At 48.0% G+C, this 26,760-nt stretch overlaps 1 protein-coding gene across 1 annotated transcript in view; it reads right to left on the bottom strand.

Moving 5' to 3' along the window:
• Positions 1-3,667, bottom strand: part of LOC142817953 (calcium-activated chloride channel regulator 2-like) — a 31,384-nt gene extending 27,717 nt beyond the window's left edge. The window contains exon 1 of the mRNA XM_075896020.1: positions 3,593-3,667. Coding sequence (XP_075752135.1) covers positions 3,593-3,665 — 73 coding nt within the window. The 5' untranslated portion in view covers positions 3,666-3,667. The remainder of the gene's footprint in view (positions 1-3,592) is intronic.
• Positions 3,668-26,760: the final 23,093 nt, after the last annotated feature.

Genomic DNA, 26,760 nt, shown 5'->3' with positions numbered 1-26,760 from the left:
CCGTAGTTTAGGGCTCCTGAAATTTCGATTACCTGGGGTTCTTTAACGTGAACCCAAATCTTAGTACACGGGCCTACAACATTTCCGCCTCCATCGAAATTGCAGCCGCCGCAGCTGGAATTCGATCCCGCGACCTGCGGGTCAGCAGCCGAGTACCTTAGCCACTAGACCACCGCGGTGGGGTGGTTTCTCGGTAGTTCTGCTGACAAGATAACAGGTGATGATGATTTGTAGTGGCCAAAAAAACGATCTTGATGCAGCTCCAAACGGTACTCTGGTCATTCTCCAAGTTGTATTCAGTGGCATGGTCTCTTTCTTGGTTGGCCGTTGTTCCAGCTACAAAAAACTTTAGAAGCTCACGATCTTCTGGCGGAATCAACCGCTGGAGGTATGCCTTGTTTATGTAGGCTGGGAGAACGACAGAGTGGCAGTGAAAGTTTAGTAGTAGCTGGACAATGTCCACACCGAATTTGAGCCTTTTTTGATTGCTGAGGCAGGGACGGCCAGCTTCTTGTGATGACGCACCAAACACCACTCGAAGCTTCGTGGTGACGGCATCCCGATGAGCTACTGCGTGATAAGGCATGTAGTATACATTATCACCGACTGGCTGCCTTTTTGCACCTTCTCAGCATATCCGTCAATGAAACATGCGGTAAAAGCCAGGTCGTATTTCTCTGGTAATGTTGGCTGCTCTCGGAAACAGTTGATTTGGCGTTGTAGTCACCATTGTGCCAGTCGCGGCGATATTGTTTCCGGCTGGTAGTCCTGGCTGTTCCACCTTGAGCGGCACCTTATAACGTCTACATTGCTTCGTTCTGTAGCGCTCAAATGCGGAGAGGTGTACGTCGATCTCCAACGGTTGTGAATAGCTTCCATCGATTCCGATGGCATCAATATGCCACATCGAAGGTACGTCTGTCTTGTCGAGATGGATTGAAACTCGATATGAACAGTGCACAAAACGGGTACTGGATATCCTATGATTCGGGTCCTTGTACCATCCATCTAAATGTTGTTTAGGTCGCTGTTACCGTCTCGTTGATGAGGTCAATCCTGCCGGTGGCCACCTTCCAAAAGGCGTCAGATCCTATCAGCACAGTGATGTCGCCTTTTCGCTACGTATTCGGTTGACATGCGTCAGCCACATGGTATTCCTTTTCGAGGAGCACCAGCAAAATATGGTGCTCTAGCGGCAGACTCATTATGGAGCAGATATCTGGAATCGTCAGGGCTTCTAACTCCACTTCAGCATTGCTAAATCGGCTTCACAGCCGGGCGGAGATACGGCCGGCACTAAGTCGCTTCTGAGCTTTGGAGATTCCAAATGTCATTATTGATATTTCTTCCCTTCCATTGACCGAAAACTCAAGAATTATGGCCGCGTCTGCGTGAATATAGCTACGCTAGCTACCACTGTGCAACAGAACCCGAAAGAGGAGGCGTCGATTTCTGGACCTAGCCTATATGCGCCCGTCTGCAGTGGTACAGCCATGCATCCAAAGTGCGTGCTTTGGGCGGTTGTAATGGTTCGAAGCTCTGGCGAAGTGGGTCTTCGCAATTCAACGTATTCCACAGCAGGCACCAGGTCCTGGACGATGGGCCCGGGAAGGTCGCACAGAGTGGTTAGGTGGCGATGACTGCAGGAGCCAGACGTGATACTGATGGGTTTTTCTGATGTCCTTGCGATGTGGTTACGAGTACCGCAGCGAAAACAGTAGTCATTATGTAATCTCAGTCGTTTTTCGTCCGCTGACAGATTGGCAGTGCAGGACATAATACTGCGCTTTCGGCTGTTGCAAAGTAGGCAGACTTGATTGATGAATGCAGTGGAACCCGTAAGAGATGCAGCCGCAGGGATGAATTGCGTGTCATCTGGGTGTTTTGTAGCCATGCTGTCTTCACATTCGCAGGAGTGTCGGCGTGATTGCAATCGACCTTCCACCCACACTTCTACTTCGATGCGAAGAAATGTCAACAGGTCCTTCGCTCGGCGCAGTCTGTCTTCAGAAGTCTCCTTCCCACTATTGGCGCGGTTATTCTCTTTCATCATTTGGCGGTACATGATAGCCAGATCGCCTGGCAAGCAGCGCATCATAATCCGATTCAGTACCATGAAGTATTTATCCGGGGACACGCCGAGGCCTACTAAAGCGCTCACTCGGAACAGCACATTCTCGTGAAGTGTTCAAAGTTTGGCAACTTCTGATGAGCTGTTCAATGGAGTCAACGCCAAAAGATCATCCACGAGCTCATTGATGAGGAGATGTTGCCGTCCGAACTGATCCGCGAGCTTTTTAATTGCGAGGTCGTAATTCTGCTAAGCTAACGAGATTCCTTCGATTGACCGTTTAGCGTTGCCAAATAAGTAGGTAAGGAAATACTTGAATTTTTCTATGCATGGCTGTTCGAGGTTGTGGTGGATCGTGGCATCGTAATTATCCCAAAAAGCCTGCCAGTCACGCTGGTTGCCGTCATGTAGGTATCTGTAGCCTGGGCAGTGCAACCTATCTGTGCGTGGCTCTCTCCCATGGTCCGGAACGTCGACGGAACTTGGGCGGTCTGCGTTGCTTGATCCTGATCGAGAACCTTCGGCATGCGTCGTGGTAGCTTGCTGACGACCTTGCAACCAGTACTTCGTGCGCGTGATGGCGTATAGCTGATCTTGTCGCTATTATTCTGCGCCGTTTCGACTTCGTGGTCAACATCATCTTCACCTGTTATTGGAAAAATTGCGTCGTCCAGTCTGGACAATGCAAGCTCCTTGTCCTTGAGGTAGTCAAGGTGCACGTGAAGTTCCCAGAGGGCAAGATCCATTTGCCGCAGAAGATCCGTAAGCTGGGTAAGAGCTCGCGTGACGCCAGCTTTGAGTGCACCACGTGTCTTTTGCAGCTGGTCCGAGTTCGCCATCGCCGTGATGTGAAGGCGTCTCTCGAAGGGCAGTCCTGGGTTTCGCGGCACCAAATGTTACGAAATGACTGGCTCTAAAACCGTGATAAAAAACGCGAATTTATTCCAAAATCATTGCGAACTATCTGTCTTGCCGTCCCTAGTGACCTCGGCCCCTCGGCTTTCTCTCCTTCCCTCCGGCTGTCGCACGTTCTGGTTTCTACGTTCCGGTTTATTTTCAACACTACCCATTACACATATTGCAGTCATATACGAAAGTTTCGCTGACACAAGTTACTTTTAACCTTATTTATTACATTGTAGCAATCCACAACCTAATCTTCTCAAGTCGCATAATACAGGTAAATGTATGCACCGATATCTTGGAGTACGCACTAGGCACAGGATATCGCTATATCGTTCAACTCCTAAAAGCGGCGCTTTAAATATCCCCTATTTCTACAGGAGTGTGGTGAGGAAGGTAAGGATGGGGGTGTTGTGTAAAGTTATTGACAAGCCTCTAAGTAAACTGAAGGCCCCTAGGTGCTATATAACTTTAGATCTCATTCAGACACAGCGGAGTAGCTACATGGTAAAATATGAGCCGGTGTTCTCCTTCTCACGCTCTCGCGCATGTTTTGTTTTCAGCCTATGAGCTGAAATTAATAAAATTAATATGAGGCAATGCGGATTTAAATCTCACCGATACCGCCTTCATGGAGTCGTACGGTAGTCTTGTATGGCGGGTTGGGGCCATATACATCGGCGACCACCATGGCGTCGAGTACAACCTTCTCGCCCTTGTAGACGTCGGTGAGGATGATGGCGTCGTTGGGTTTCGCAACCTTTAGACTGGTCATTTTGCCGGTCACTCGAATCGGCTCGTCGTTAGGATCCTTTGCTTGGGACTTTACTTGGATGTTGACTTCCACTTGTTGCAAGCTGGGGCTGTCTAAACGAATCGTCCACTCACCATCCTGTAAGTGGGTTTGTAAACCCAACAGTAACAAACTTTGTCATTCAAAGGCATATGGGCTGCACCTCTTTGAAGACATTAGGCTGTCGGCACATGGTGCCCCGAACAGTTTATTTATTTATTTATTTATTTAATCAATTATTTATTTATTTATTTATTTATTTATTTATTTATTTATACAAATACCTCATGGGTTCCTATGTTTGGAAGAATGTGTGCTTGTGGGGGGGGGGGAAGTGGGCAAGACAGTGAAAAACAAGAACTATGAAAATGTACAAGGTATGACGAGTTCAATATTACAACAGAAAAAAAAAATAAATTATTAAGAATACATTGATAGGCATGGAACAAAGCTCAGCAAAACACGTGAAGGCAATGGCAATATATACATATATATGTGCAAAGAAACCACAGTTGAGAAATATATTTATACGGAAATACGATTTGAATGTATAGAATGTTGAACAGTGACAACCACTTGAAGTACAGCAGTAAAAAATGAATTTTTTTGATAACCTAGCACTTGTAAGCGGAAAATCCAAGAGTTGATCTAAGAGTGTCTTTCTATCACATGCCCATAAATTTGAATATTACTCCTTCAGCATTTGTGTATCCCCATGGGAGCACAACAGCTTTACTGAAAGAGTGGCTTTTGTAGATAATTGTACTTGTAGTGGAGCATACGCACTAACGTGTATGCGCCTTCCAAAGAGAAGGAAAAACCCCGTGCTCTGATTGCACGAGAACCTTGGCCGCCTTTTGCCAGACTTGTCGTACGGCCATTTTTCGTTGCGACATCGTTGCGACTTCTCCGGTTCAATAAACGTCATCACATTTGGTGGAGGCTGCTGAGATCCCCAAGCAGACCTGGAGCTCCGCTCTCGCAAGTTGCCCGAGAGACCACTGCAAAACATGACTGACGCAGTCGCCAACCAGCCCATCCCAGCCCAGCCAGCACCACCGGCTGTCCCGTCTACCTGCCCCGGCGCTACTCGCCAACGCGACCCACCAATCTTCAGCGGTAGTGGTGAGCAAGACGTCGAAGACTGGCTCTCCTTGTACGAACGCGTAAGCGCCAGCAACAAGTGGGACAACGACTCTAAGCTCGCCTACGTTATTTTTTACTTGGCAGACGTAGCTAAACTTTGGTTTACGAACCGCGAAACCGCCATCGCCAACTGGTCCTCCTTTAAGACACTCGTCACTGAAGCGTTCGGCCGACCAGAGGTCCGCAAGCTCCGCGCTGACCAGCGCCTGCGCCACCGAGCCCAGCAGCCTGGCAAGACATTTACTAGTTACATAGAGGACGTGCTCGACCTCTGCAGGCGTGTGAATCCATCTATGCCCGAAGAAGAGAAAATTCGGCAGATTCTCAAGGGCATCGAGGATGGCGCATTCCAGATGTTGCTAGCGAAAAGCCCGAACACGGTGGCAATCCTCGTAAGCCTCTGCCAGAGCTTTGATGAATTGCGCCGTCAGCGTTCCATCGCCCGACAGAGTGTCCCACCGCCGGATTCGATCTCGGCCGTCGCACTCACAAATGCCAAGGTTTGCCAACAAAGTCTGTCCAACCAGATCAAAGACTTCATCAGGGAGGAAGTCGCCCGACAGCTCTCCCTGCTGCCGCATAGCGACGCGCCCACCGCAAGCCTGCCTACGAAACTGCAACAGGCCATACGCACGGAAATTTGTGATGTCCTCCCTACAGTGCAGGCCCCTTACCCATGCACTTCAGTAGCACCTAATCTCTCAGCTGTCGGCTACGCACCACCTTCTCCTCTCAGCTACGCAGCTGTGGTCGCGCGGCCCCCACCGCATCCAGTCGCCTTATCAGCTCCACCTCCTCCGTCCTCGCCTCCAGTTTACAGGCCTTCACCTCGCTTTTTCCGTCGTCCTAATGAGTGGCGCACCCAAGACAATCGTCCTATCTGCTTCGCCTGTGGCATCGCTGGCCACATTGCACGCTTCTGCCGCAGTCGCCTCACACCTGCAAACGCATACTTCGGAACTCCTACCTACGCGCCGCAGCAAGCCACCGCATCTGCATATGAACAGAGGCACCCAGACTCGGATCGCCGCCCATCGACTGCTCGTTTCCCATCCCCTCATCGCCGGTCGCCATCGCCTATGCGTCGTCGACCACCTCCTGAGGAGGGAAACTAATCAGTGCAGTTCCGGAGGCAAGAACTGCAACTCGTGCGCAATTCCCAAGGCCTACGTTTTCGCCGAAAAATGTTGTTGATGTCGATGTTGAGGGAGTCGCCACATTAGCGTTAATTGATACCGGGGCCACCGTTTCTGTGATTGACGCCAAATTTTGTCGGAAACTGAAGAAAGTGACCACATCTCTCTGTGGCATGGTGCTGTCCACGGCTAGCGCGCAACGCATTCATCCCTCGGCTCTGTGTACGGCGCGCGTCGTCATCCAAGACGTTTTGTACGTCGTACAGTTTTTTGTTCTGCCATCTTGCTCTCATGACCTTATCCTCGGTTGGGATTTCTTATCAGGTCATGAAGCTATCATCGATTGTTCCCGTGCCGAAGTGTCCCTTGTGCCAACATATGAATTTCCACCACCCGACCGGTCTCCTCGGCTCTGCAAACTCATCGCTGACGACGACATCACCTTGCCCCCGGAAGCTTCGGTCCCTGTAAGCCTTTCATGTGTGGCGCAACCTGACGCCACGGTGGTGTTTACGCCATCTCCTGTTTTTACTGAACGCAAGGGCATCGTTCTCCCATTTGCCGTTCTTACAATTGCATCTGGTTTAACCGTAATGCTGGTTACCAACCACTGCAACTACCCCATTGGCTTACTTCGTGGTGAAACGTTGGGACATGTGCAACCTGTCGACCATATCGATGATATTATTCTTTCCGACGAAACGCCATGTCACATTGCCACAATAACTCATGCGCCTGAACCATCAAGTTTGTCAGCCTTCGACAATGCTATTGACGCAGACCTTCCTCTCTCGCATCGCCGCCAACTTGTTGCTCTCCTTAACAAGTTTCGCTCTTCTTTCGACTTTCAAGAACCTGCTTTGGGCCGCACCACGACTATCACTCATACTATTGACACCGGCTCACATTTGCCTCTGCGACAGCGTCCTTACCGCGTTTCCGCCGAAGAGCGCCGCGTCATTACAGAGCAAGTAGACGACATGCTTAAACGTGGAGTGATACAGCCTTCTCAAAGCGCTTGGTCATCACCTGTCGTTCTGGTAAAGAAAAAAGATGGCACCGTTCGATTTTGCGTGGACTATCGCCGCTTAAACAAGATTACGAAGAAAGATGTCTACCCGCTACCACGAATAGACGATGCTCTTGACTGTTTACAAGGCGCCGAGTACTTTACATCCTTGGATCTGCGTTCTGGGTATTGGCAGGTGCCAATGGCTGAATGTGATCGCCCTAAAACAGCCTTTGTAACGCCAGATGGCCTACATGAGTTCAAAGTGATGCCATTTGGGCTCTGCAACGCACCTGCCACATTTGAGCGCATGATCGATACCATCTTGCGTGCCCATAAGTGGAAAACTTGCTTGTGTTACCTGGACGACATTGTAGTCTTTTCGTCTGATTTCCCGACACATCTTGTTCGCCTCCACGAGATTCTGACGTGTCTAACTTCTGCGGGCCTACAACTTAACTCCAAGAAGTGCCACTTCGCAGCACGAAAACTAACCATCTTGGGACATGTCATCACAAGAGACGGTGTTCTTCCGGATCCCGATAAGCTTCGGGCTGTCGCTGACTTCCCGTTGCCCACATCACTGAAAGCCCTAAGAAGTTTCGTCGGTCTTTGCTCCTACTTTCGTTGCTTTGTGCGCAACTTCGCGTCCATCATCGCACCTCTCACGAGTCTGCTTTCCAACAGCAAAGGTATATCTGCATGGTCACCTGCATGTGACGACGCATTTCGCCAGCTGCGCCGCCTGCTGACCTCACCACCCATTCTTCGTCACTACGACCCCGCTGCTGGCACAGAAATTCCCACCGATGCAAGTGGCATCGGTCTTGGTGCAGTTTTGGCACAACGGAAAGGCACCCAAGCCGAATACGTAGTCGCCTATGCAAGTCGCGCTCTCAAGAAGGCTGAATTGAATTACTCCGTGACAGAGAAGGAGTGTTTGGCCATAATCTGGGCCTTGACGAAGTTTCGCCCGTACCTTTACGGCCGCCCTTTCGACGTGGTCACAGACCACCACGCTCTATGTTGGCTGTCCACATCGAAAGACCCGTCCGGACGCCTGGGACGTTAGGCACTTCGATTGCAAGAATACGACATCCGTGTAGTATATCGTTCCGGTCGCAAGCATGCGGATGCCGATGCGCTTTCGCGATCGCCATTAACCCCAGATGTGGCTTCTCTGTCACCACTTTTTACCACCTTGTCACCAATAGACACCACTGACATGCTTTCGGAGCAGTGTAAAGATCCATACCTTGCATTGTTACTTGACTACCTTACCGATCCGTCTGCTGTCCCTTCCACGAGAGCGCTACGCCGACAAGCAGCCCACTTTTCCGTGCGAGACAGCATTCTGTACCGCCGCAACTACATGCCTGGTGGTCGGAAGTGGCTCCTTGCTGTCCCAACTCATATGCGCTCTGAAATCTGCATGAATTTCCATGCAGACCCTCAAAGTGCTCACGCAGGTGTCCTGAAAACCTACGAAAGGCTGCGCCAACGATATTACTGGCGAGGAATGTATCGCTTTGTGCAGAAATACGTTCAGTCTTGCACCACTTGCCAACAGAACAAGACACCTCCGCGGCACCTTACTGGCATGTTACAGCCGCTCCCATGCCCGGCTCGCCCATTCGACCGCGTGGGTATCGATCTCTATGGCCCCCTCCCATATAGTCGCTCTGGAAACCGGTGGATTATTGTCGGCGTCGATCATCTGACACGCTATGCTGAGACTGCAGCTCTACCAGCAGCGACCGCCCACGAAGTTGCACTCTTCATTCTCCGCAGCTTCATTCTCTGCCATGGGGCTCCACGGGAATTACTCAGTGATAGGGGTCGAGTGTTCCTGTCGGAGGTCATCCAAGCTATTCTCGCTGAATGCAACATCGTCCACCGGAAATCTACCGCATACCATCCACAGACGAATGGTCTCACTGAACGGTTCAACCGCACACTTGGCGACATGCTGAGGATGTACACCTCCTCCGACCACACTAACTGGGATGCCGTCTTGCCTTTTGTTACCTTCGCTTACAACACCGCGACGCAAACAACTACCGGTTTTTCCCCGTTCTTTCTGTTGTACCGCCGCGAACCATCCCACCCACTCGACACCATACTCCCGTACCGCCCTGATACATCGGAGTGCTCCCCGCTTTCGGAAGTCGCCAAATACGCTGAAGACTGCCGTCAGTTGGCTCGGTCTATGACAAGTGAGGCTCAAGGTCTACAAAAAACCCGACATGATGACGCTCATCACATAGCGCCTACGTTTCGTACTGGCTCCCTCGTGTGGCTTTGGGTGCCCCCGCACGTTCCTGGCCTGTCTGCTAAACTTCTGGCCCGGTACCATGGTCCATACCGTGTCATTGGCGCAACCTCACCGGTGAATTACATCATCGAGCCCCTAACACAATCGCCAGATTTGCGCCGTCGAGGACGCGAGACCGTACACGTCAACCGTCTCAAGCCCTACTACGACCCCCTCATTGTGCCTACTCCCTGAGTCGCCAGGATGGCTACTCTTCAACCCGGGGGGTATTGTAGTGAAGCATACGCACTAACGTGTATGCGCCTTCCAAAGAGAAGGAAAAACCCCGTGCTCTGATTGCACGAGAACCTGGGCCGCCTTTTGCCAGACTTGTCGTACGGCCATTTTTCGTTGCGACATCGTTGCGACTTCTCCGGTGCAATAAACGTCATCACATACTTAAGATGTCAGCCATGCTTCAACTACAGTTTCAACTAACTACTGTGAGAGCCTGCTGTTTTCGAACCATAGATTTATACTTTGACCAACATTGGTTGTAAACCGAGCTACATGAACCTTTACATCAGTAGGAGTGTGGTAGATGGAAGTCAGGAAGATCAATAGTCTGCCGGTTGATGACAAGTTTAATTAAATATGTCAAAGCATAGCGACAATCTAGAGCTAATTGTAAAGGTTCGAGTTTGAATTGAAATGACAGAGCGTCTTTCACCATCGCTTTGCATGTAGCCACAAGTCTGTAAGAGAGGCCAGGAGTGGGATGAATTGATTACGCGTGCGCGCATTCAGTGTGACCGCACTACTTGTTCTACGTGCTTCGATCGCGTTTTCTTTGCTTGGAGCGTAGAACAGCCAACCTTAGTGCAGCGCACGCGTCGACCTTAAGTTATTCGGCGTATGCATAGACGCCGCATTTCGCAAGATGCGAGCAGTACATTTTGGGCACGCTGTAGCAGCGCTGAGAAGAATGTGTATCACCGGAAAGGCAATGTCGAAAATATTTCCGTACGCACAGTGAACTGCCGAAAAGGTGGAGCATATAGAGTATCGACGCGGGAAGTATATCAATACACAGCTTCTTTAGTGTGTGTGGTTTTGAACTACGAGTTCCGGAGATGACGTAATGTCAAGAAATGGGCGGAGGCGGGGGCAGGGATGGGGGTTATAGGTATATGACCACCTCTCTCCCCCCCGCCCCCCTCCCGTCAATTTTCGACGAGGACTGCCTACGAAGGAGTGATGCGGTCTCGAAAAATATTTTGGCCCGAATCTACATGTTACACTGTAAATGTCATCGACAGACGATAGTCTTGCGTCTGGAGAGAGTGAACAAAACGTTTATTTGATGTTCTGCGCAAGAAAGTCGGTGAATGGTATTCGGCAGGCGCTGCATTAAGAGTGCCTCGAACGTGTGGCGGAGGCGAACGAGCGCATCTAGGCACGTTAGACACAAGAGCCATCTGGCAGTTATCTGCGAAAACGAAGGCGTGCAGCCCGCGGAGAAAGATGCGCGCCAGTCTCGGAGGTGATAAGGTGTAGAACGCAAAGCGAGGGGCAGGTGCCACCACCGTGACGTCGTACACTCTAAAAAAATATCGAGTAAAAAGGGTGTCCTTTTGTCCCACAACAATAATCGTCATCAGGCTTGCGTGCGCTTCCGTTTTTGAAAACTCGGCGCTAGTCATTTTCCTATCGGGAATGCAAATGTAACCCTGATAATGGGCATGTCGATCATGACCGGAATGTACCAGGCGCAGGCCGATAGCGCAAGGATGGAACGCAATATTGATGACGATTATTGTTGTGGGACAAAAAGACACCCTTTTTACTCGCTCTTTTTTTAGGGTGTAGCAAAGCGTTGGAAACACCTTTTTGAGCATCGCGTTGCACTGTCAGCGCTGTGCGATTTAACGCTACATTCCTTAGAGTTACTTATGTGTGCCCCTTCTAGTATCAAGGCAGACATGGAAAACATCGGAGCGTTGCTGCGGCGCCTCAGATATGCACAATAATTGCTATTAGGGGTGAAGCTCCTTAAAGCGGCACCCGTTTGTCCCTCGTAGTCGTAGTCGTAGTGTGTAACCAGTGTTACATTTTGACCTGCAAGGTGGTGCCGGAGGGAGATTTCTCATGTACTTTGTTGAACAATGAAAAGTTTGCGCGGCGTGTGTGTTACCTAAAAGCCGAATGCTCCTGTCTCTCATTCCCCATTAGCAGCCATTGTCATGTACATTGAGCACTATCTGGCAGGAAAACGTTGCTACGTTATACTCGCTGGGCGTAACCTCCTTGGTTTTAGAAAGGTTTAGCGACCGTTGGGCCGCAGTGCCATGAATACAGTGAACTAGTATATACCAGGCACTCGAGGTGGTTAAAGGGGGGAAGTAGACCCGAAGCGCAAGCCGTAAGAAAGTGTGCGTGTGCCACATCTCGTTTAGGCCTCGGAATGTCCGCTGGATGGCGGTGCTTCTATATGGGGAATATATGATGAAAAGATGCGAGATGGTGCTACTTGGAGTGTTGAATAGATGGACGAACGGACACACAGAAAGATGCATGAATGGACGCATGAATGGACGCAGGGGCGGATGCATGGATGAACGCAGGGGCGGACGCATGAACAGACGCACGCACGGACGGGCGGATGGACGCATGGACCTTCACACAGACGGACGCATGGACAGACAGAAGCAAGAACGAATGGACGAACGAATGCTTCGCCCCTCTCTCCTTCATTCACTCCGTAGATAAGCTGTCATTTGTTTAATTGAAAATTGCACAACTATGAACGCTAAACCTCTAGCAGTACTGTTGGGTGCTGTCGATGGGGTTGGCCGTTTGGTGCCGTTTGAAATATCATTAGGGCGGACAACCAGACAAATTTACAGACAGACCAAAATGTTTCCGTCGAAGGTCTCCAAGAAAGACTATCGCCATTAAAATATAATTCTCTTGACTAGAAAGCCAGTAGGAGGCACAGTTGATTGTATGGTGGTTGACAATGTGACACTTCGCGGGGAAACACTTGCTAACAGCTTCCATGACTTTCTTGTAGAGATAGGAAGCACTGGTACTTTCCCGGTTACCTCCGGAGATGTTCCAAGGAGACCACAGTCTTTCTTTTTTCAGTCTACTTCTGTTTCTGATGTGATTACCCTTTTTTTTCCGGCCTTTGGAACAGCCGTAGCCCTGATGCAGACGGATTAGTAATTAAACCTGTTAAGTATGTATTAGATTTATTCGATCCTTCCATTGCACACATATTTAACAAGGCTATTTCAAGCGGCGTTTTTCCAAGTAGCGTGCGAATTGCTAGAGTCGCAGTAATTCATAAAGGAGGAGACAAAAATAGCTTCTCGAACTACCGTCCAGTCTCAATATTGCCAGTGTTTTCGAAAGGCCTCGAGAAAGTTATTAACACCCACATCAAGACCTTTAGTAGAGGATTGGATCTCTTAACTACCTACTAGTTCGGATTTAGAAATTATCGCTTCTCAAAGGATGCACTTTTGCTTCAAAAAGAGCTTATATTTGAAAAAAAATAGAAAAGAAAACATTGATTATTGGGCTGTATCTCGATTTTAGCAAAGCCTTTGAGCTTGTCAATCATCATATTCTCTTACAGAAAATGGAATGTTATGAATTTTGGGGAGTCGCATCACAACTTCTTCGCTCTTACTCACACGATAGACTTCAATTTACCGAATTAGGCACTCACAAAATACACTTGAGGCGTATCTCTTGTGGAGTACTACAAGTGAACATTTGAGGGCCAATACTTTTCCTCTTATACATAAATGATATCTCAATACAAACACCACTAGTCAGTTCATCATTTACGCTGATGATTGCACCATATTTTTTAAAGGACCGGAACTCCACAGTATTCAAGCTGAAGTAAACACGATCTGTGCGAAGCTGAATGACTGGTGCAAGGTGAACAGCCTTGTATTAAATGAAGCCAAACTAACTGTGGCTGTAGTACTAACGCTGGCTGTAGTACCTAACGCTGGCTGTAGTACCTGAGGCGCCTGTCCTAGGTCCGTTCACTGTTCGCATTAAAAAAATTGTTAAAATACTTGGCGTCATCTTTCATGAGCACATGTCATGGAATGACGAAAAAAACTGCTGTTAAATGGAAATTGGCTAAGTGCGTAGGACTAATCAACCGCCATCGGCACATGCTATCATCTACAATAAAAAGGTTACTTTACGATGCACTTTTGAATTCGCGTCGAAGTTACTGTTTCCTGGTGTGGAGTAAAAACAAGAGCCTTTAACATGTCAAAACTGAGGGCGTTACGAAAGAAAATGGTTCGAATGATTTCAAATGCTCCCTATCTAGAACACACCGCCCCTCTTTTCAAACAGTATCGAATCGCTAAAATATCAGACCTTTATACGTTCGAATTGATCTGCTGCTATAAAAAGGCAGCACTCGGAAAGTCCGACAGATTCCTTCAACTCGCGAACCTCAAACAAAACGTAGTTTCTTATCGAGTCCGACATCAACCACCTTGATACGTTCCATTCTCACGCATGCAATATGGAATGCAACGCATTCGACACACCGTCCTAACAACAATAAATTATTTCGAAATGCAAGGAACAGATATATTATTGCACACAAAAAAGAAATTAAAGGGCTGTTCACTTAACTATTCAAACTTACTTTTTGTAACAATGGAACATACACGTGTTTTGCAAGTTGTTTTTCTTTCAGTATTCATATACTGTGCAATATATTTATGTCTATCTTACGTGCATGCATATTTGGATTCGTTTGCGCATTGTACTTCGTAACGCACACTTGAAATGTTTAGCTTTTTTTTATTTTTCTGAGATCAAATGCTGTACCCACTCGTCTCACCACCAATGGGTGGATTAGGCTTTGTCAAGCTGTCATTGGACAGCTTTTCTCCCGGCCACCTTTTTTCGCCGCAAATATTTGCTTTTTTTTGGTGAAAATAAACTCCTTTGATTGATTGATTGATTGATTGATTGATTGATTGGTTGATTGATTGATTGATATGGTATTCCGTTGCACCTCACAAAATTTTTGACCATAGTCCGTTCTAGTATAACGTTCTGCGTTGCAAAACATAAAACACAACGTGACATATTTTCTCCAGGTGACATATTACTTAGTTGCGCTGCGTTAAACCTTTTTGACCAGTGTCAGTTGATCAGGAGCAGTAGCATTGACTGTACTGAAAAAGAAGCCGTATTTACCTGCGCCGGGCTTGGTACAAAGATTGTCTTCGTTTTCTTGTTTCCATGTTCTACGCACTTCTTACATTCTCGCCCGCTCGGATCGATTAGGACAAGTGAGACGTCAGTGGGTGTGGGATTCAGTTGGTCAAAAATTACAACGGTCCTTTTACCCAAACTTGAGTCAAGAATGAACTTTTTCTCCAACCTGGTCGTGAAGGCCTTTGCGAAATTTGCAATCTGTAGATGACACAAAAATGTGACGTCATGTTAATACAAGACCTTCGATATTCAGGTGTAAAGTGGATTTTAGAAACATTTCACAAGTTCAGTTTCGCCGAATGGCGAAGCTAAACCTGCTGTAACAACAGACTGGAATGTCATACGTTGTAAGGCTAGTCGCAGTAAAGTACGAATTGCCGCTTCACTGTTCTCACTACTCTAACAGCATTCCTTCTGCCAGAGCAGAGAGCGACTTGCCGCCTTAGTAGTGACGTCATACGTGACGTTCTTGCATGACTGTCCCACATGCGAAGGCTACCAGAGGCTTCACTGGTACGGTCTTTAGGATAGAGAATTGTTTGACAGAGCACAAAACTCATCGTAAAAAAAAAGAAGAAAAACTGAGTTGGTATATAAAAAAAACGACTAGAGGACGAAGTGCTGGCTAACAGCATATGGTACAAATTGTCGGACCCGTTGTCACTTCAAAGAAAGCATTTACCAGGACTCATATATGGAGCATTTCTCAAGGAGATTCAGTGCCACGATTCCAATACCACGTCGATACCAATGTCCATGTTGACTGTATGCCGATTCTGAAATGTAGTTTTCGTTTGATGGTTATGTTTTTCAGCACATAGTGCTCACACGAAGACTTCACGGAAACAATGCTTTGGATCAATAATGCCTGCGTAATTAATGAACATACATATTAGTAACATAAAAAAGAATGTCGGATAAAGACATGTGCAGGCCTTGTGTTGAGGCGCCTGCTTTAAAGGACTTTGCCTACGTGACAGCATTCACTGTTATATACTGATTTGATCTCTCCCCTTTCTGCCTCCTCACCCTGAATACTCTTTCCCACCTCCTTCTATACTGTAATATGCTTAACTATTTTATTACACCTGGCTTTGCCTATGTACACTGTAAACAAAACTATACCCAGCTGGGAGGAACCCGGGAATGATGCGCCCGCTCTGCTTCAGTGGCCTCACTGAAACCGCAGTGTATTGGAGCGAATACATTCGTTTTCCACCATTTTCCTCCGGTGGGCGCCGTTCAAAGGAAACCGGAGAAAAACTGGGCCAATCCCTTGATTATGCTCACGTGGTTGCCCCGGAAATGCTCCGGCTCATCATTTTTGCCTCGGTGGATGCTCCACAAATGCTCCGGCTCATCCCTCAGCGGCATTTGTTGGCTGTTCAAGGAGTGACGTAGCAGCCTCGATGCCGGGCGGCCGTTGTTCCCCAGACAAATTAACATGGCGCAGACAAAGCCAACGCGGTGAGGATTGTGCGAAGCCTTCGACCGCGTTCGCGAAAAGGAAATTGTTCTGTGGGCTTTCTGGATTTCACTGGTGACTACAAATGACAACGAATGTTGTCATCGACAGAAGGGAGTTGTGGGAATCTTAATCGTGTGATGGTTCCGGGCAGCGAACGACACATTGTGATCTCGCGTATGATGAGCCACTCGGTAGTCGCTAGTGCGGTGCAAAACTGGTTAGTGAGCTCTTCTTCAATTATCTGCGTTATTCTTGTCCCGTGGGGCTATTATAGGTAATGGTGGGTTGATGAGGGAACAGGTTATCAATAATAGGGTAATTTTACAGGACGTCAGTAAACGTCAGTGGAAGTTCCGATAACGTGTCGTTGGGCCTACGAGTCTTTTTATTAGCATAGCATTGGTAATTTCAATAACACTTTAATCTTTGGAGCGCTAATCAGATCTGCAATAATGGAAAATGTCATGGTTATGGGTTGCTTCTATGAAAAAGGTAATAATTGTTATAAGTAAGCCTAACAGGTTAAAAATATTTTTGGTATTGTCACCATACAAAAGCGGTAATAATTGCCCGCTTTCCATATTAACAAACGCCTGGACGAGATCTACCACTGCGTATAAATTATTTCGATATATCGTGTTACCTGCACCGATAAAACTTGAATAACTGAAATTAGCGTTTATTCTTTATAAATGTAGTGAGTAGTGAATTGAGCTAAGGCAGTTTGTTTAGTGCAGACATTTAGAACGGATACACACACTTAATTTGGTGAAATGATTTCTCTTGTATAAAAACATCTAAAATATTAGGCGCTTCGGGCGTTGTCCTGCTTTAGAGACAAAAAAAAGAGGCAAGAAAGGAGCTGACGAGAGCGGTGACGAATGATGCGTAAAGATATGAGGATCGGCTCGCTTGGCAAAACAGTTTAATAGAGCTTAGATTAACAGAGTGTTGGGCGAGTTGGTATTTCAAAGCGAACGGCTTTTCGCACAAAAAAGAAATAAAAAACAAAAAAGGAAGAGCGCACAGATCGGCACTGTCTGTGCTCTTTCATAACCACATTTTTGCGTAAAACGCCGTCTACAAGAGTTGTGGGACATCCGACGTTTTTGTAGAAGGGTTGGGTTTAAACACTCATTTCTGCAACTCATCTGACCGCGCAGCTCAGCATAGAACGGAGGGGCATGGTTATGAGAGTAAGAGAGAAAAGAGAGGGCACCGTCTCGAGAAACTAGCCGCAGTTTCTGTGTTCTTGAGTTGAGGAAGTACGCTGCAGCGTTTTTTTTTCTCTCTTTTCATTCCCGCTGGCATGGCCGTGAATGCAGCTTTTTTTTTCTTTTTATTTGGAGGGAGGGTTGAGAGCGAGAGTCAAGTTTTCCCGACCAAACAGGTAAAACTCAAAATGTTCGCCATCCTATCCACCTCCTCTCTGGAAAGAAAATGCTTCGTTCTATCTCTCTCTCTCTCTCTTACGAACAAGGATCGAATGCCAGAAGCAACAACGCTGGCCTGTGAAGAGGATAGGGTAAAAGCGAACCCCTCGAAACCTGGTGGACTCGTCATGACGCCTCTACGTGAACACCTTCCATGACCTCCGACGTTTGCACGGGCCTGTAAATTCAGTAAACTGGCCAACCTCCTCTTATTTCTGTCAGTGTATGATGAAAATGCAGCTGGCATAGGTGGCGTGATGTGTGTACCTTTTATCGTAATTTATTTTGTTACGTTGTTGTAAACTTTTTTTCATTTTGGGCTTGAGGTTGAAGCAATTCATGCAATACCTACTTTGAAAAATGTTCACTACAAGTATCGAAACAGTGGGCATGCAAATTAAAAAAGAAACGAAAACAGCGCCAACATCTCTCGAAGACTATTCGCAAAGGAGAATGAAGGTGCGCTTTTGTTAAAGGCAGGTCGCAACCATAGAAACTGTAAAGGAAGGCCTAATTTGCGAGAAGTGGGACGATGAGCAAATATTAAAATGTGAGTAAAATTATCAGCAATAGCATTGATAAAATTATAAACGATTGGGATAGGCAGTCCTGATGCTGTCTTCGAGAGTACCGAATTTCGCTGCTTTTAGTAAAAAAAAGAGCTTTCAAATGTTTCGGCAAAAGTAGTGCTACAGATTTCGAATTATATGGGAAACTTCCGCCCGCATTGAATTGTTGCTCACGTCACGGGAATGTGAACGTAGCCGCTGTGTCACGTAGCTGCTGTCTGGCACCGTAGTACATGGGATCGGGATCCCCCTATAGATATAGAACGCCTGTCCTGTATTTTTTGTGTGTGTTTGTGTTTGTGTGTGCGTGTGTGTTTGAGTTTGGCCGGTTTAAGAAGCTAGTTGTTTTCGGGTACTCGCAGACTTTATAGGATATAATGCGTACCTTGGCTTTAGTGTGCTCAGTTTTCGTGTCTTTCGCGTCATTTGCTGTTCTCGTGTATTTTTTTCTTCTAAATTATGCAAGAAGCAATCAGCGGAACCCTTGCATCGTCAATGAAGTTGATAAATGATCCTTCGGGTATGGTGAACAGCTGTTACCGGTGGCCATACTTGCTTTGTTTGTCGTGCATCGTTTGGCAGAATTCTGGCCTTCATTTCGAAGTGCTGCGCTTAAAACTTGAATGCTGTGGACTTTATGTGACCGGTCTTGTGTTTTTGTTTCTTTTTGGTAACTTTTTGTATGTTCCTTTCCTCTTGTGTTTTTTTCACGAATGTTGAGTCATCAATCAGGAACGGCAGCTTATTCTGAATAAATCGAACAGTATGAACTTGAGTGCTTTCTTGAATTTTATGTGCTAGAGCTCTGTGGAGAAAAATACACAGCAACTCTGCAGTGCATGCATTAGATTTGAGAATCCGTTCATATAACCGACGCCTCACCCGTTCACCATAGAATAAATAATTAGAGAGCAAACACTTTAAAATGCCGTTGCAGCTCGCTTAAACTCGGTCCGGATGAAGTAAGGACATTCGTAAAATACTCCGGAGGCGCCACGCAGAAGCTCCGGATAGCGGGAAGGAAAAACCCATGCAAAACACTCCGGAGGTGCCACGTAATCACTCTGGCTTGCCGGAGCGAAAGGCGGGTAACAAAATGTTCCGGTGGCGCTACACAATCGTTCCGGAGCCGAAGGAAAATATCAGTGAAAAGTGCTCCGGATGTGCCACGCAATTGCACCGGCCAGCCGGAGTAAACACTTCGCTTCGAAGGTCCGCAGCGAAAATTCTTCCGAATATGGGGGACGCCAGAGGAAAAGCATTTTCCTCCTACCTCGAAGTATTTTTTACAGTGTATGGTTATATGCTATCTTTACTCTCCTCCCCCAATCTCCGTCTCTTCACTTGACGTTGCTTGAAATACTATAATTTACGTAGATATATGCTATAGATGTCGTTACCGAGGTGACGCCAACTGATGACATAAGATGAGAGCAGATGACTGCACGCGATAAACTAGGCCCCAAGTGATTCGCACTCGTTACGCACCCTGATATCAACACTACGTTCTCCTCGAGTGGTGCTTTCCTCGAAGGCTATCTGCAAGAGAATCGCCGTGTTTGGCTGGAGGCCAGGGAAGAAGAACGCTTTTCCATCGGTCATGGTTGCCAGCTTCTCGATCTGATGATCGGCTGATGTTCCTATCGCCATCGTACTGACTCCCACCTTGGCCGCCATGAGTTCTGGCAGGACGTCATTCAGTTTGGGCGTCATGTTTTCTTCACTATCGCTCATCAGCACAATTATGCCACCTTCCGGTTTCTCATCTGTAGTGTTGAGCACCTGCAATACAATTAGTTTTGCGCGTATCACTGCACTCTGACCGAGAGTTCTTAAAGTGGCCTTGCTACACTGTTTTTAAACACGGTCAGAAAAGGCTATGGATAGGTAGTCTAAGAGACCATGAACACGCGACTTAAATATAGAGTAGTACATGTGGCTGGTAGGCAGTTTTCTCATGTTACTAAAAAGCAGCTATAAATTGCCCAGTCTTTCTCGTCAAGTCACTTCACGGAGGGCTTATTTTTTAAGTGATGCGCATATGCGCACACAGGGAAAGAGAGAGCATAAAGAATAAAAAATCTGTTGTGCAGCCAGTCAGGCAAGTAGCAACTAATGGATATAACTTACGAAAACAACAAAACATATACATATAGGAAGTGCACTGCGTCGCTACGGTATAGGTTGATGAGGCACTTGAATTTAGAGCCTAAGGCTGCTACATATACAATGGCTGCGAGATGGTGGACGCCGTTTACTCAAGAGTTAGACGCACCCTAAGGAAATCTAGGTTGTTAAGATCACCGGAGCTAGACACTACAGCGTCACTCATTATTGTAATGTAATTTTTAGGATGTAAGACCCCGAGGTTTAAGCCATATAATTAGGCACTTGAAATTCACGATTATGTGCTTAATTACCCTTTATTTTAGAGCACGGCAACTTGCGTCAGCCAGAGGGCCGCCGCCACTAAATGCATTTGTGCGAGTGTGGGGCAGTCAAATAGGTTGAAAACAAAAGTGGAGTAGGGAGGAGCTTCAACAAGATTTGAACCCTATCCTTGCTCCTTGATAGAAACCTTTTCATATGTCTTTACTGGTGTCCTTTGTTGAAGGTATTCGGAATTAGGATTCGGAAAGCATCGATGCCGATCTGCAGAATTAGTGAATTCTGGACGCCTAAAATTTGAATTTTTTGTTTCAATAGTAATATTTTAACACATTGTGATAACATTGGTTTTGTCATAAAAGAACGCAACGTTCATGCGGCTGGTGGATATACTTACTAAGAAGAAGAATGTATAATATATAAGCGAGCTTTATTTACTATGAACTAGACGGAAAGTGCAAGCCAGTACTTTACATCGTTCTTCTCCTTCCATATCTGTTGCTGTTGTCGCTGCTCCTCCTTCAGTATGGACTAGACCCACTAACATAGGTGCGCTTGCAGATGAAGCTCACCGGGCGAGTAGTTAGTTGAAACGTTGCAGAGCAAAAGGCTTCAAGCGTGCTACCTGTGTAACTTCGGTCTCGGATGGCCGTCTTTCACTGGCTGTGAGGCGTGCAATGGTATAGTTCCGGTCGCTGAGACGCTCCATTACCACGAATGGTCCAGCATAGTAAGCGAGCTATTTTAGGGGCGAAGCTTCTTATAGCGGCACCCGTTCGTCCCTCGTAGTCGTAGTCGAAGTGTGTAACCACTCTTACGCTTCACACACCCACACACACACACACACACACACACACACACACACACACATGCGCGCGCGCGCGCACACGCACACACACACACTATATATATATATATATATATATATATATATATATATATATATATATATATATATATATATATATATATATATATATATATATATATATGTATATATATATATATATATATATATATATAGAAGACACCAAGAAAGACACTGGGGCTCTGGCGCGCGGATAGCTAGAGCAAGGAAGAGAAGAACGAAGTCAGAATAAGAACAGCTGGTCCAGGATCGGGTGCTCTCTCTTGTTCTCTGTTTATTTCATCACAATGGCGCAGCTGACGAAGAAGAAGTCTTACGTGCCGGCTTCGTCATCCAGGACAGCCTGGATAAGCGCCGCTTGAGGACGGCGTCAAGGCCTCCTCGGCAGCTGTTCACCTGCCGCCACTGCCACCACCTTTCGGGGATGGCGTCAAGGCCTCCTCGGCGGCTGCAGTACACGTTACCGGAACCATTTCATAAGGGACGCCGTCCACGCGTCCTTGGCTATGGATTCTGCCGTCAGCGCAAGCCGACAAGTGAACCCTCTGCGGGAAGCCACCGGTACGTGTCTTCGTGGTTCATCGGCAGTGCGGGCTTCTCAATCCAGGAACGCCTTTCACGCTTATTTGGCGATGGAGTCAACAACCCGGCCGCCGCTTCAGCTGCCCATCAGACCATCAGTGGTCGGTGTCCATGCCTCGTCTGTGGTACCAGGGCATCACCCAATGGACACTATGCTACCACCACTTCGCGGCTGTAATACGCACGGGCTCCTGTCCTTTGGGAATGTTGTTCAAGCTTCCCACTGCCTGCATTCCCTGTCCGGTACTCTTCCTACACATAAGCCGCCAAGAAACGCTGTTCATGCTTCCTTGGACGTGCGTGTCACCACCGTGAGTTCTACTAGAACCACGTACTTCACGGACGCGAACCAAAGCGGTTCAGAAGCCTCGTGCGACAGTGCCGTGGAACTGCGGCGTGCCATCGCACTGCTCCGCGCCGAGACTAACGAACTGACAGCGTTGATCGCCGAGCGAGCTCCTACAATGTTGCCAGCATTGTGTGACGTTAACGCAGTGTTGGATGTAGCTGCCTCATACGACCTTGAGGCAAGCATACCGGAGCAACGCAGGCAGCTTCGGTCTTCTCTCATCGAGCTCTCACACCAGCTCGACTGCTTCGCGTCGGTGATCTGTGCGTTGCCACCTGCCACCTCACAATCACCAGCCGTCTGCGAACTACCGGAATTCCACGGGGTTAAAAACGACGCCGACGGTTGGGTGGCAACCGTCAACGCGGTATCAATGCGCGAGGCCTGGACAGAAAATCAGAAATGGTATGTGGCTATTGACCGTCTTCGGGAAGGTGCAGCGGCGTAGCACCAGTATGAAGGTTCTAAGCAGCAGTCATGGGCGGAGTGGAGCTCCAAGCTCATAGCTGCCTTCGGCCGGACACTCTCTGATCTCCCTTCCACCACCCAGTCTAACCTGACCAGTACCGAGGATGGAGTTCAAGAAGGGTTCCATCTCTAGGCTCCAGCTGAGCACTCCAGTTCTCCATTTGAGTTTCCAGACTCCTCGCTGGTTCCGGACCCAAATTCGTGTCAGCCATCGGCCACCCCGTCCTCTTTCGTGGGCGGAGATACAGAGGGGCACAGGGTAGCTGGACCCTTCGTCAACGCGCCCACTACCATAAATCAAGCTCAAGTGGGGCGGCAGCTCGATGTCTCATCGCAGTCCTCCAGTCTTACAACAGGCAACAAGACCACCCTCGAGCCTCAGCAATTGGCATCGCAGCCTGTCCAGAACGCCGACAGCAATGAAGACCAGTGCCCCAAACTGTACCAACGGAATTGCCTGCTAAGCGTGCTGCGACCGCTACGAGATAGCCATGATCACCGACCAGAGTGTTCGAAAGCCCCGCAAGGCGAGTCATCGCGTCCACGAGAGGGACCCCACAGACGCAGCCAATACAATGACAGCTTCACAGAATGTCCCGCCGCAGATGCCAAGACCGGCTGTGAATTATGTTTTCTGCCACCCATCACAGAAGTTGCGTACCCACTCTCCACACCAGCCAAGGCGCCTAGCGCGTCTTTTGGGATACGCTTTCGGCAACCCTCGTCCGGCGTTTTACGTCAGCCGCTGATTTTGCGGCCCATCCGAAGCGCACTGTCAGGTGCATGTTTAACTTCTTCCCACAGAGAGTCTCTGCATGGCCGAGACCAACCACAACGATGCAGCCAGTCTCGACCTCCCGATAGACTTGTGGCAGACTGCGGCACCCAGGTCCAGCGTGGTCGAGGCCGACCTCCGAGATGCAGCCAGTATCGACCACCAGATCTACTTCTGCAAATACCCTGACAAAATCGCAGCATGGCCGAGAGCGTCGGCCGCAACGGGGCAGTTAGTGCCGGCCGCCTGAGTCCACAGCACTTTTTCAAGAGCTATCGTGGCGTGCAAAAAAGCGACCGGCTTGAGGCAGCCAAAGCCGTCCACCAGAGACGCTTTCCCAAGACCGTCGCTCCATCTTGCATTGTGGTACGGGCTGACCAAGATGCAGCCAAGCCTGCCCACCAGAAACTTTGCCGCCAGCTCCGCGCGCGCGCAGTCATGGCCGAGTGTCATGACAAAAAAAGACACTGAGGCTCTGGCACGCGGATAGCTAGAGCAAGGAAGAGAAGAACGAAGGCAGAATAAGAATAGCTGGCCCAGGATTGGGTGTTGTCTCTTGTTCTCTGTCTAGTACACCACTATATATATATATATATATATATATATATATATATATATATATATATATATATATATATATATATATATATATATATATATATATATATATATATATTGTCGCGGTACAACGCGAATAAAGCACTGATACACCTTGAGACGACGAAAGCAGCGTGTGCTCAACAGCTGAGACACAAGATCGTCTTCTTCGGCCTCGAGAGAAGCTATAGACACGCGTCATTTGCCTCTCTCTCAAAGAGCATCGCCCCGATGCGCAGACTGTAATGCAGTTTTTTTTCTAAAGTAAAGTATCATGCAATCACTCGCTGACGTAAGGTTTCATGCGGACTACGTGAACGAGTTCAGGATGGTGCTGACGATGCCTTGTACTATACGAACAGTCGAAAACAACTTCGTAAGTCACATCGCTCAGTCGTCGCACAACTAGGTACGGTCCAAAGTATCTTCTTAAGAGTTTTTTCAGAAAGTCCTCGTTTTCGTATGGGCGTCCAAACCCATACTTTGTCACCAGTTTGGTAGACGACTGTTCTGCGGTGAGCATTGTAGCGGCCTGCATCGTAGTCTTGCTGCTGGCTGATCCGTAAACGTGCAAGTTGCCTAGCTTCTTCTGCGCGTTCCGTAAACGTGTCGGCGTCCGGGACGATGTCGTCGCCTTCGTGTGGTAACATTGCATCTAACATGGTTCGTACTTCCCGTCCATGAACGAGGCTGAAAGGTGTCATGCGGGTCGTTTCTTGCTTGGCCGTGTTGTATGCAAACGTTATGTAAGGCAAGATTGTATCCCAATTTTAGGGGCGAAGCTCCTTATGGCGTGGCTTGGGCGTCCCTCGTATGTAACCACCAGTGGCACATACCCGAAATAGGTATAACACTTGACCTCCAAGGTGGTGCCAGTGAGAGATTTCTTCTGTGCGTTGTTTAACAATAAAAATAGTGCTCAATGTACATGCCAATGGCTGCTAATGGGGAATGAGAGACATGAGCATTCGGCTTCTAGTCAACGCGCACGCTGCGATCCCCATTAGCAGCCATTGGCATGTACATTGAGCACTATCGGACAAGAAAGGGATGCTACATTATACTCGCTGGGTGTAACCTCCTTAGCTTTAGAAAGGTTTAGCGAGCGTTGAGCCGCAGTGTCATGAATACAATGAACTTGTATATACCATGAATGAACTCAAGGTGGTTAAAAATGAGAAGTAGATACGAAGCGCAAGCCGTAAGAAAGTAAAAGCCGAATTCTCCTGTCTCTCATTTCTCATTAGCAGCCATTGGCATGTAAATTGAGCCCTATCTGACAGGGAAAGGTTGCTACGTTATACTCGCTGGGCGTAACCTCCTTGGTTTTCGAAAGGTTTAGCGAGCGTTTGGTCGCAGTGCCATGAATACAGTGAACTAGAATATACCATGAACTCGAGGTGGTTAAAGGTGGGAAGTGGACCCAAAGCGCAGGCCGTAAGAAAGTGTGCGTGTGCCACCTCTCGTTTAGTCCTTGGAATGTCCGCTGGATGGCGGTGCTTTCATATGGGGAATATATGATAAAAAGATGCGAGATGGTGGGACTTGGAGTGTTGAATAGATGAACGAACGGACACACAAACAGATGCATGGATGGACGCATGAACGGACGCAGGGGCGGATGCATGAAAGAACTCGGGGACGGGCGCACAAACAGACGCATGGACGGTCACACAGACGGACGCATGGACGGACGAATGCTTCTCCCCACTCTCCATCATTCACGTGGATATGCTGCCATTTTTTTGTGTTCGACGTCAACGTACATCGAAAACACGTCTTCAATGATTTTGTTTAGACGCTCTGTCAGCCCGTTCGTTTGTGGGTGGTATTCGGTGGTCTTACAATGCGTTGTTCCACTCAGCATCAAAACATGGTCCAAAAGAGCTGCTGTAAATGCGGTTCCTCTGTCTGTGATTACGACGGTTGGTGCACCATGCCTCAGTACAATATTCTCGATAAAAAATCTTGCCACCTCCGCTGCTGTACCTCTCTGGAGTGCCTTTGTCTCGGTACAACGGGTCAAATAATCCGTCGCGATGATAACCCATCGGTTGCCTGCAGTAGAAGTAGGGAGTGGGCCCAAAATGTCCATGCCAATTTGGTGGAATGGAATCATTGGGACCTGTACGAGTTGCAGGAGGCCAGCTGGTTTAGTCGGCGGTGACTTGCGTCGTTGGCAGTCGAGACAGGTACGAACGTGGTGCTTCACGGCTATGGTTAGTCTTGGTCAGTAATACCTTTGCTGTACCCTGGCCAACGTTCTTGTGTAACCCAAGTGGCCAGAGGTAACCTCGTTGTGGCATGCTTTCAGTACTTAGGTGCGAAGGGCTGCTGGGATGACGAGCAGATAGGCAGATCCCGTCGACGAAAAATTTTTCTTATAGAGTACTCCGCCACGTAAACAAAATGATGACAACGCTCTCGCGAAAACTCTTGGCGCCTTCCGAGATCCGCCATCCAAGTAGGTAATTAAGCCAAGCAAGTCAGCGTCGTCTCGTTGTTGCTGCGCAATGGTGGTCGTGTCGAGGACACCGAGAAATGATGTTTCCTCCTCCTCGGGTAGGGTTGCCGACTCAATGGGTGAACGGGACAAACAGTCGGCGTCCATATGTCGCTTCCCTGACTTATGTACGACTGCCATGTCGAATTCCTGCAGCCTGATACTCCAACGCGCTAA

The sequence above is a fragment of the Rhipicephalus microplus genome, chromosome 5, assembly GCF_043290135.1.
Source record: "Rhipicephalus microplus isolate Deutch F79 chromosome 5, USDA_Rmic, whole genome shotgun sequence".
Taxonomy (NCBI): Eukaryota; Metazoa; Arthropoda; class Arachnida; order Ixodida; family Ixodidae; genus Rhipicephalus; species Rhipicephalus microplus.
This window is presented reverse-complemented; position numbering and strand designations above follow the sequence as displayed.